The sequence below is a fragment of the Pleurodeles waltl genome, chromosome 7 (genome assembly GCF_031143425.1).
Source record: "Pleurodeles waltl isolate 20211129_DDA chromosome 7, aPleWal1.hap1.20221129, whole genome shotgun sequence".
In the NCBI taxonomy this organism is placed as follows: Eukaryota; Metazoa; Chordata; class Amphibia; order Caudata; family Salamandridae; genus Pleurodeles; species Pleurodeles waltl.
In genome coordinates, this window is record NC_090446.1 from 450,558,367 (window position 1) to 450,570,586 (window position 12,220).

Below are 12,220 nucleotides of genomic sequence, written 5' to 3' on the forward strand. Positions count from 1 at the left end.
TGCCAGTCTTTTTCATAGTGGTTTCTGCTCTCATGAACAGGTGACTTTCTGACATTTCTAATCCATAACATCCTTGCAAAACGAGGCTCCTCTCATATAATGATGTCACACGTATATTTCAATCCATAATAACAGCCTCTGCACTTTTGTTTCCAATGAATGCTCGATTGTAAGTACGTTGTTATTTGAAAGTGGGATTGCATTATTGTGGATCAGTAACGATATAGAGAGCATGTTAAAATCCAGAGATTTTGATATTATTGGCAATTCGTGTGCCTTTAAGCAGGAAGGAAAGTGAATGTAGTTAATAGGAAAAGGGCCTCGAATGTCAACAGCTGAGTAAACTGTGAAACTATAAATACCAGAATGCTGCTCACTCAATCATGACGGCTGATTTTTACGGAAAAGCGAGCAGGAGAAGAGTGACTTACTGACTTCATTGGAAACAAAAGTGCAGAGGCTGTTATTATGGTTTGAAATATACGTGTGACATCATTATATGAGAGGAGCCTCGTTTTGTAGGGATGTTATGGATTAGAAATGTCAGAAAGTCGCCTGTTCATGAGAGCAGAAACCACTATGAAAAAGACTGGCAAGTCGAAGCGCTTCGTGGTGCTGGATTGAACTCTATTGCCAACAAGATGAAATCAACTGAAATAAATTAAAGATAAGTTTATTTTGCAGTCTCTGGGAGTGCGTGTCCCGTTTTTGCTTTGTAATTTATAGGGTTTGGTCCTTTACCCTGACACAGCACCGGCAGCAAGGCACGTCGCTGTTTTAGGACCTTGTACTGTGGTGAATATATATATATATATATATATATATATATATATATATTCACTAAAAAACCAAAGGTTACATGGACGTTACGTTATAGTTGGGTTCAGATTTTACACACGCACAAAGACATAGAAATTCAGCAGTTATAGTTATCTCAAGAAACTATAAGTCGCCAACTAGATTTGTCAGACGAAAAATGTACTAGCAAAAACAAATGCTTTGTATATATATATATATATATATATATATATATATATATATATATATATATACATATATATTTTTTTTTTCTCTAAAAACTGTGTACCTCCTGTTACTTCTACATGTCTTTGAACCCTAAAAACTCCTTACCTTCCTTGATCTCTACCCACCCCTGAATCCTGGAAACCCTTACCTGCCTTTACCTCTACCCACATCTGAAACCAAAAAACACATTACCTACCATACATATGTACATGTATATATAGTTTTTCTTGATGCCTAAAACTGCTTACCTTCCTTTGCCTCTGCGCATCTCTGAACCCTAAAAACCTTTATTTCCCTTTACCTCAAACCATCCTTAAATCCCAATAACCTTTTATCCCCTTTAACTCTTCTCATTCCTGACCCCTTAATATCTTGTCTCTTAACCCTTAAATCCTCCATTTTTTAAGTAACATAAAAATGAAGTAATTTTAAAAAACACTGCATTGTAAAAACATGCATTGTAACATGCTTTTAAAAAGGGTCTTCAGTGTATTTGCTTGCATTGTAAAGGCTTGCGTTGTAACATCTATTGTGGTAAATACTACATTGTAAACATTGCATTCTGCCTCTAGAGTAGGGGTGCTTCGTGCGATAGTCTACAAGACCTATTTTCATACTCTTGCAGTTATGGAGACACTGTTTGCACACCTACCACATTAATAATATTTGCTTCCCACGTGTTCTTGATTCCAGCCTAAAGCCCCTGCGTAGACAAATTTCCAGCGTACGCAACCTGATTGTGGTCTTCAGCATCCGGAACGTTCTCATTTGTCTCTTTGGGGTAATCTGCCTTATCCCCAGTCAGGGGCTCCAGGTAAGAGGGATCAATATGCTGGAAACCACGCGCAAACCACCAACAACATGTATAGTGAGAAACAGAATGACGTCGTTCCTGATTTGTCAGAGGCAATTGTCACCGTTTTGTCTGCCTCCTTGTACTCAAAGATGAAACCTGGTTCAATACATAGGAGATGACTTGCTAAAAGAAACAAAAATTGGGAGTAGCTGAATTTGGTTTAATCTGAGTGAGTACTGTCAGTGCAGATCAAAAGGATTTTTACCTATAATACTGGTTCTCCGTCATAGGGCTTTTTGCTTAAGTCACAAACAATGAATATCTCTGTCATTCTGCTGGATTTCCAGAACACTTTTCTTTGCACAAGAAAACATTTTTTGGGTAGAAACTTAAAAAAACCTCTTACTATTCCGACACCTATGACCGTCAAAAAGTTTTTTTTTCATTTAATTCAGACTAATTTTACAATACAAACAACTCCTCCATAAAATAAAGTAAAAACTCAATAGAACTAAGCTTTTCAAAACCCTTATATTTAAAACATTGGAAAATGTGATAATGGCTGCATATGCATGGATAATCTGAAGGCAACAAAGGCCAAAAAAATGCACTGTGCCTTTAAGGCTGCTGGCTGAGCTGGAAATCCAGTCAGATACAGGCAACTTTCCAGGGGTGGCACTTTCACAATGGCGGAGGACCGTCGCCCCTCCTGGCTAAAAGCTTGGAGCTGAAAGATAAAATGATATTTCATGATTGTTTTATCTTTCATCTGCTGGCTCAGCCAGCAGCGTGTTCATGGAGGGACGGGGCTGGGCCACGGAAGGGTGGAGAGGGGGGATGAGAGAGTGCACCTGAATTCGCATGTGTTTGGCCAGCCGTTTCAGTCCGGCCAAACACCCATGCGTACTTAGATTTCTCCAACCCGGCTGTGTTGAACAACTGGGCTGGAAAAACTGTACAAACCCAAGAGCTGGCTCTGAGCGGCTTGGACTGCAGCATGAAAGCAGCGCTAGGATTGCTGGGGAGCCTGTGCTGGTGTCCCAGTGAATGCTGGGACACCGGAAGAGAAAAAGAGTGTGAGGCAGCCAGAAGCATCTGTGAAGGAAAGTTTCTTTTTTTAATATTATTTTTGTCCTTGTCCCCTACCCCCACCCCCACCCGCCTCTCCCTGTGAGATTTACAGCAGCTGCAACTTTTTCCAGTTTACCTTGCATTTATGCAGAAATATACTGCAGACTAAGCAACTGAACAGACCATCTCTTAACCTCCAGGGAGGATACAGCGTTGTTCTTGAATTCAGCAAAACACCTGTGATGGAGAGCAATTCTTACAGGAAATAAATGTTTTCTTCTCTATCATATGATCTTTGCTGATATTTAAGAACTTTTAATAGAATAGCAAGCTCCCTCAAAAAAGCAGAATCAAGAGAATGTGCTGAGATACCAATGGAAGGTAGTAGGCAAACAAATTAGGTGAAGAGTTTTGGTCAAACTAAGCATCTATTCTGAAGTCAGAAACTATACAACAGTGACTCGCAAAAGTATTAACTGATCTCCAGTGAGCAGCTTTACATATTTCTGCTACTGGTAGTTTGCTTATGATATCGTTTCCCATATCAAAGGGCCATAGTTTACAAAGAAACGTTCTGATGACCTTAGCTCATTTGCCCTGTCTAGTATCTCAGTGTCCTCTTAACATCTACTGCATGTGACGATCTCTGTGCTGGAGAGGTCCTATTAATTAAAAATAGGATGTAGTTGATTGACGTGAAAATATGAAATCAACTTCGGCAAGAAAGCTGAACGAGTTTTGAATACTACCTTACTGAGACTGAAAATCATACCCGGCTCCTTAGTACATAGTACATAATGCCTGAATCTCACTCACTTCATGCGCGTCAGAGCCTTGATAAGTAAACTTACAAGGAGACGAGTTCAGGTCGACGAACCTTTTGACCACGTTCGGGGACTTCCCAGTACGAGATGTCTTTTTGGCATCACAAATCAATAGATCAATAACCCAATCAATATTCACAGTAACTAATCAACAAGCTAATCAATAACATTTAATAAGAATCAATAAGTTAAACACACCATGACCTTTCAGTCACGAATAACCACAACAAGTTAGTTAAGTGTTAGGATATTTATTTCCCTATTGGTTACAATCTAATGTCATCTCCGTTAATCTCAGTATTCATTAACTTCATTAGGACTCTTCTAGTTAGCAATTAGATTGCAATTAATCAATGCATAAATAATATTCATTCAGTAATTAGGCACATCATTAATATGAACCAACTCAGCAAAGTCTCAGTAATACATGATTCAACAAAGCATGAACTCAGTCATTTGTCTATTTGCACAAGATATTTGTGAACGCCTTAACTAACCTCAAATTAGTATTAGCATGTTGGGGTTCATGCAAAACATTTTAGAAAACACAAATTTGGAAAATATCTAAACTATGGCCTCTATCAAAATATCAGTTGGTACCTAGAAAGAAAAGGCAAAGAGACAATTACAATTTTGCATCAGATAGTGACCAATCCAACAGATCAGCAAACAGCGTCAGTCTTCGTCCTCAGGACATCAGTTGATTCACCATCAGCAGAGATAGGACGGGGCAAAGTCTTAATATAGCATAGCTAAGGAATGGACTCTCTTCCCTCATATGGAGGAGAAGTAAGTATTAGGTAAGAAAGGGTAAAAGATGGTTCAAAGAATCAGGACAAGCAAAAGAGTGAAAAGTCTCTGTGAAGTAAGTGGAGTCTAAAAGTCTCTGTGCCTCGCTCTCTCTCTTGGGTCTCCATTAAATCAAAACCATCTAATTAGCCCATAACTCCCTATTGGATAATAATTGGTGCATCGTTATCTCTGTCCAATAATTCTTCACACAACTTGCCAGAATTTTCCACAAACCACAGTTCTCATGTCACGGATTGGTCCATGTTATTGACGTCTTCATCGGTTGGAATGTCAGGTAGGAAAAGTTACAGTTTGCCCTCCAGTCAGTGTCTCTATTGTTTTCTCTTACTACAGCTAACCTTGCATCTGTTACAAATTACACTGTTGCATTCAGCAAGAACGTCACCTTGAGCCAGTCGGTTCTCATGAGAAAGGATTTACTACGGCTACACACACACACATAACTTCTGGAAAAGTACAGTTTCATGTCCTTCAAGAAACAGCACATTGCACATTAGAAAATACAGTTTAATACGAGACCAGGCAGCTAGGCCCAGACCCTTGCTAAGCTAAAGGCCTATTAATTAATAAGCAACTTCTTACTACATAACTCTAATTATGATATGCTAATACAAAACCAAAACAAATATTGCATAATAATTCAGAATTAACAGCTTTCATCAGTTTTGGTAGCCACTCCCTGTTGGCACATTTCAAATGCGTACATTATTATTCTATGTTAACACATTTTCTACACAGCTTCATCACATAATATATTGCAAGCTTTTCATGTTAATATTGCTTTTAAAAGACACACTCCAACAATCCCTCCTCTGATGACTCCTGTTATCACACAAAACTTTCACCCAAAATTTTACATCCTAAAATTCTTTCAACGTTATCTCCTCTCTTATTGGCTTCCCCTTTGATTTTTCCCTATACAATTTTCTCTTTGTTTTTCTTCCCTACTCTATCATTTTTCGCCATTTTCAATGTTATTCTTTTGCTAATTTTACATGTCACCCACAATCCAAATAGGCAAGCTATAACAATCAATATCCCCTGTACAATTTTAGACAATAACCCATGGCAAATGTTACTAAGCCAATTTCCCACTGAAGCAAATCCTTTCCCAACCTCCTCCCAGACACCTGTTTATTTCAACTCCATTAAGTCTGTACTATCCCTAGTCAAGTTAGTAAGCATACTCCTAATCTGATTACTATTATCTGGTATATATGCGCATCAATGACGCTCATTAAGCATTCTACAGATTCTCTAAAAGAATGTCTAAAGCAAGCCTGTTTTGAAGAGTCATAGCCCTCTCCGCATCAAGTTCAGTATCCATCAGGATTATAGCCCCTGAAAAGTTTGTCAGCATGTTATCCACAATAGTGGACAACTTCCAAATCTTTATGGAGTACAAGATAACTCCCACTGAAGGAATTATCGCCCCAAATATGTCTTCCACTACACCAGCAGCAGTTTCTCTCTTCTGTATAGTACGATGTAATTCATACAATTTCGGAAACCTTTTCATATCGTCAAATTGATATATCTTTGGGAAAACTATCCCCAAATAGCATGTCCCATACCATCTCTTTGGAAGACGGTAATAAGCATTAAGTCCACATATATAACAGATCTCTGGGATCACTGGATCCTATCCACTTAACATGAGCGTCCATTTACTCTGAAACAAAAACACATGCTTACATTCACTCATTCCCACAAACACATTGTCATAATATGATTTCGGCCTAGATATGCAAAGGTTCCCTACGTGTAAAGCATTTAAAGCTAGCTTCCCTTGTTCCCTAATTGCACCATACTCTTCACTACTAGCAAATACCCGCTGCTGCAATCCCTTTTCTAAGCTACCCTTTAATGCCCTTCTTCTATCTTCAGTGTGATCTAGAAAACTCTTCTCTACTGGTGTAAGCAAGCATGTCAAATTATTGCGGTGTGCATAAGATGTACTAATCATCAATGTCGACTCAAAGAATCCTTTAACTAACTTTATACTATAGTATCCAGCTACCCCAATCAAATCCTCTGTTATAGGCACAAGAGAAAACACAAGGTAGGTCATAATTCGAATAGAAATATTGAATCTCTTCCTGATTATAGAATCTTGTTAGTAACAGGCTACAACTTATCCCATAAGTTAGTGCAGACTATGATAGGTAACCCCCTCTTGTTCCAAAGCAGAAATCTGTGTGCACACAAAGCAATCCTTTGCATCCATTGTGTCAACATACTCACTCAGTAAGCAATAGAAAACGTTAGTTGAAAGTTCCCCTTTTGCATTAGTTCCCTCATGCAAATATCTTGTATCCAGCTCAAACCTCTCCCAAGCTGTTAGTGCAGTGATAGTCTCAGGAATTGCAGCATTGTTAGCCCCACTCTTATCCATTAGTGTCATACCCACAACCACAATGAATATCACACACACAACACCTAAACCAACACCCAAATATTGACAATGCCTACTCCCTCTATTATCCTGCCTATTGTTAGCCATGATCTGTAAAGATGTGAATTGTATTCTTTTTTTATTTTTTTTCTCGCAGCAGAGTCAAACAAGCGAAAGTCTTCCTTCAGCAATTATTTACAGCTTTCAGTTTCACTCCCAGGATCCTTGTCAATTCAGGTTAGCAGCTTGTCAAACTCAGGTTTCAAAGTAAATTCAGGTTTTAAAGTCTCATCCAGTAAATTCTCAGTCTCTTTTCTCAATGTTTCTCTTTAATTCAATCTTTGCACCAATTCAATCTCTTCAGCCAGACTCAGGTGCCAAAGTATTGACCTGGAATCTCTTGATCAAAGCAAAATGCCAAGAACTCTTGTTGTCATTCAGCTGTCGTTGCATACGCCCATTCAGGACCCGCGTACCTTCTGTTTGCTATTCTCTTTCTCTTCAACTTGCGATCATCTTGCAACTCTCCTTCACTTAGATCTTCTCTCCTTGTTGTATCAACTTCTTCCTCTATTGCATATTCGACAACCACATCTCCCTTCTTCTCTTGCAATTCTGGCCACTTGTCTCCTTTCAGTATCTCTCTCGTCTTTGATCTTTCCTGTGGCAACCCTTCGCCCTCTCTTGGTTCTATGGTGTTTACTCTTGATGGACCTGCCATCTGCTCAGGAGGAGTTTGGGCACTCTGACTCTCTTCCACCTCAACTCCTTCGCCTTTTGGGTCTGTCAAATGCTCTAGCTCATTCCCATAACCGTCTGCTACTGGGAGAGCCTCCCTCTGATTAGGCTCTCCTGCTGCCTCAGTTGAGATAGGCTCACTGTCACCTTTCTGGATCTCTTTTCCTTCACCTCTTACTGGAGTGACCAAGCCGTCCTCAACAGGTTCTTCTTCTGTCTCAGTTCCCCTTCGATCAGTCTCCGGCCCTGAGACTTCCTTCTCTGTTGTTAGTACTTTCAACAACTCAACTTCCTCATCAGTCGGACACGTCACCTTTTTCGTATGACTGGCGTGGATCCAGTTCGGAATTCCTGCACACTTCACATCAGTAGTAGTCGTTAGTATCACTTGATATGGCGCCTTCCAACATGGTTCCAAACATGTCTTCCTTAAGTGTTTCTTGATGACAACCCAATCACCAGCTCTCAGGTTGTGTCCTGGATCATTTATCTGTGGCAGGGTGGTAGCTTCCTCATGGTGAGAAAAAGAGCGGACCACATCAGCCAGACCCTTGCAATAGTCCAACACCATATCATCCGTGATATTCACCAGAGCATTCGCAGGCACTGCGGGCAATCTCATAGCTCGACCCATGAGAATTTCATGAGGGGACAGTCCTGTTTTCTTGTTAGGTGTATTTCTCATTGACATTAACACCAAAGGTAATGCATCGGGCCATTTCAAATTCGTTGCTGCACACATTTTGGCCATTCTCGACTTCAGGGTACCATTCATCTGTTCCACTAGTCCTGATGCTTCAGGGCGGTAACTACAATGCAACGTCTGCTCAATGTTCAGTGCTGCACACAGCAACTTAACCACCTTGTTGTTGAAGTGACTTCCCCTATCTGATTCTAAAGAGATCGTAAACCCGAAACGTGGTATCAATTCCCTAAGCAGCAGCTTTGCTACTGTGAGGCTGTCATTCCTGCGTGTAGGGTATGCTTCAATCCAATGACTAAAGATACACACAATCACCAGCACATATCTCAAACCTCCACACACGGGCAGGTCAATAAAATCCAATTGCATTCTGCTAAATGGACCTCCAGCTCTCCCAATGTGGCTCAAATTCACCACTGTCCCTTTCCCTGCATTCATCTGTTGGCAGATGACACACCTATGGCAAAGACTCTTCCAGGATACCAGAAATCGTACATACAGCATATTTGGCTCTCAGCACTCCTACTGAGCCATCAACAAAGATAATTTGGTCATTTTCTTCCAATTGGGTATCTTTAATATCAGGCCACGGTTTGGTGCACATTTCGGTTACCTCAAGACAATCATGTTCTACATCTTCCACATTTTCAACCTCTGTATTTTCACTTGGAAGCAAAGTTGCCGGGTTCAACACTGTACATCTTTTCAACGTTACATTTGGTGATCCCAATATAATCGTTTCATATTTAGTCAATCTTGCATTTGTCATGTGCTGCGTCTTAGTACGAGTCAACAGGATTTCAACTGAGTGAGGGACCGTGACTGTTATAGGATGTCACTATACCTTCACACTGTGTGAGGCTTTGTCCAACAGATTCTACTGCACGCAGACAACCCGGTAAGGCTGCTGCAACTGGGTCCAAAGTAGCTGAAAAATATGCTACTGGTCGGTTTACACATCCATGGACCTGTGTCAAGACAGACAAAGAACATGCATCACGTTCATGACAAACAGAACAAAAGGCATACCTAAAGCTGGAGCCCTGCGCATGCTTTTCCTTAACTCGGTAAACGCTTTAATTTCCTTCTCTCCCAAAACTATGACATCCGGTCCCTCTTTGACCATCAGTCTCACCAATGGCTTGGAGATGACTGAGAAATTCGGATTCCACTGACGACAGTAACCCACCATTCCTAAGAACATCCTAACATCTCTCCGTGTTGTTGGGGGATTCATCTGTAATAGTGCAGTTACTCTTTCCCGGGATAACTTCCTCAACCCTTTCTCAATTTGATGACCCAAGTACTTCACCTCTTTCTGGCAATATTGCAACTTCTAGGGGGACACCTTGTGCCTGTTCTTTCCCAGGTGATTCAGTAAGGCAATCGAATCATACTTGCACTCATCCCTTGTCTTGGATGCGATCAACAAATCATCAATGTGCTGCACTACAGTCGATTGGAAAGGCAGCTCTAATGACTCCAAATCTTTCTTCAGTATCTGATTGAATACGGAAGGCGATTCCGAAAACCCTTGAGGAATTCGACACCAACTGTAAACCTTGTCCAGGAATTTAAAACTGAAGAGAAATTGGCTGTCCTCATGAAGAGGCATAGAAAAGCACGCTTGGGACAGATCAATTACTGTGAACCATTCTGCATCGCATGGAATCTGAAACATAATCACAGCTGGATTTGGCACCACTGGGCAGCATTTCACCACTATGTCATTGATTTTTCTCAAATCTTGGACAATCCGAACCTTCCCACAGGGCTTTCTCAGTCCCATTATCGGTGAATTATATGGATTGCTCATCACTTCTTTCAAGACTCCCTGTTTTACAAAGTCTGCAATTAATTGCGCAACCGTTATAAGGACATCTTGTGCCATATGATACTGCTTTATCTGGGGGAACGCAGCATTCGGCTTCACACTGACTTTAACTGGCTCTACTCCTTTTATCAGTCCTACTTCTTCCCGTGTTAAGTCCCACACCTTCTCTTGGACTGTTCCCTGCAAGTCTGCCGGGAGTTCAGCCACAGTAAACATAAAATTTATCAGAGGATACTCCTCGTCTGTGGTCTCAGTTTCAGGCTCTGAAGCCTGTTCCTCCCCTTCATCATCGCTGTTCGTCTGAACCTCAATTCCCTCATTGGAACAGGTGATGGAACACCTCGTCTTGCACAGTAAGTCTCTTCCCAGTAAGGATACAGGACTTGAATCACAAACCACAAATCTATGCAATCCTTGGAAAGTGCCAAGCTCAACCTGTACCGGATCTGTGATCGGGTTAGTCAGGAGTTGGTTTGCTACTCCCACTACCTTAACTGTCCGTCCCGAAAGGGGAGGTTTCGGAACCTCTGCACTTCTGACTGTAGAGCGTGTAGCTCCTATGCCAACCAAGAATGAAACCTTATGACCCATTACCTTCCCCTGAACATAGGGCCCTTTCTGATCTACCTCTAAGGACGCTGCAAGCCTACACTCTTCACTATCTGAGCTCTCATTACCATTCATCGTTTATTCCATTCTCACCAAGCAATGGGTACTGTTGCACTGTGTTATTTTGACTCATTCTTTGACCTGTGACCTGTTGAGGAAGCATCACCTGTTGCTGTTCCATTGGCGCTAAAGGCACTTGCATTTGCTGTCTAGGTGCCATAGGAACCTGCTGTTGCATTTGCTGTAACTGCATCGGCTGTATATGTGGCATTTGCACCTGCTGCATGGATTGAAACCCTTGCGTTTGATTTACATTATTCTGGAAATTCGAATTTGGACCCCTCAGTCTCGGTCCTCTCACATTTTGAAATGAACTGATATAATTTCTTTGTCGAACAACACCCTCCTGCACCATCATCGGGCAGTCCCGTTTCCAATGACCCCGCAAGCATGACAAGGTAACATCTTCTTCATTCCCTGTACATCGTTTTGAACCACTACAGTGTTCAAATCTGGACTTCGGTTCACAAAACCTCCTCGACCTCTACCTCTCACTTGCGCCTGAAACATCCTGTTGCCTTGCGGCAGTTGCACCATCTGCTGTAGGCAACCTCCGTGCATCCCTGACTTTGCTGCCTTAATTTGCATCACCATCACTTTCTCGTTCAACTTTCTCTGCTTTAACTAAATTTCATCACTACAGTACTTCACATACTGCAACACCTTGTCAATCGGCTTTGCTTGCCAGCAAATCAAGTGACTCTTAATCATCTGGCTAATCTCAGGTCTCAACACTTCAACAAATCTAAACACAAGGTGATTCATATCCTTCACCTCAACAACATCTGTACCACTATAGTGCTTGAACGCCTTCAACAACCTCTCATAGTAGGCATGTATTGAATCCTTGGCTTCCTGAGCCATTCGATCAATACTTTGCCAATCAATATTCTTCGGCGAAACTCTCGATTTCAGAAACTCAATCACTTTATAGTAATACTTCATCACCTCAGGAGACGGTGCTCCTGTGATCCTGTCCCTTGCAGGTTCCTCGGTCGGCCAATCCACGCTCCTCTTGCACTCAAGCCACAAATCAGCTGGAACTGTGATCTCAAAGAGAGTATTCAAGTCTTCCCAAAGGCATTTCGCAAGCTTCACAAACCTGTCTGTCTGCTGATACCACTCTATTGGCTTCGGCCTCAGCCTCAGCAAGTCATTGGTAAATGATAGAATATCATCCCTAGTCCATAGTACGTGGACGAGAACTCCTCCGGCAGTCTCTCTCATTGGTAACATCTTTACCGTACCGGTATCCGGTAACGTTCTTGCTGGCTGCTCTGTGCAGTCACTTTTCCTCTTGTCTCTTTTCTTCGCCCATCTGCCTTCCCACGTTTCTAAAGCTCCCCAAACT

At 41.4% G+C, this 12,220-nt stretch overlaps 1 protein-coding gene across 2 annotated transcripts in view; it reads left to right on the plus strand.

The window, feature by feature from the left end:
• The window catches only part of LOC138304169 (large neutral amino acids transporter small subunit 4-like), a 310,553-nt gene that overhangs the window by 274,327 nt on the left and 24,006 nt on the right, over positions 1 to 12,220 (plus strand). For both annotated transcript variants that reach the window (XM_069243998.1, XM_069243999.1), the window contains one exon: positions 1,720 to 1,840. In XM_069243998.1, coding sequence (XP_069100099.1) covers positions 1,720 to 1,840 — 121 coding nt within the window. The remainder of the gene's footprint in view (positions 1 to 1,719; positions 1,841 to 12,220) is intronic.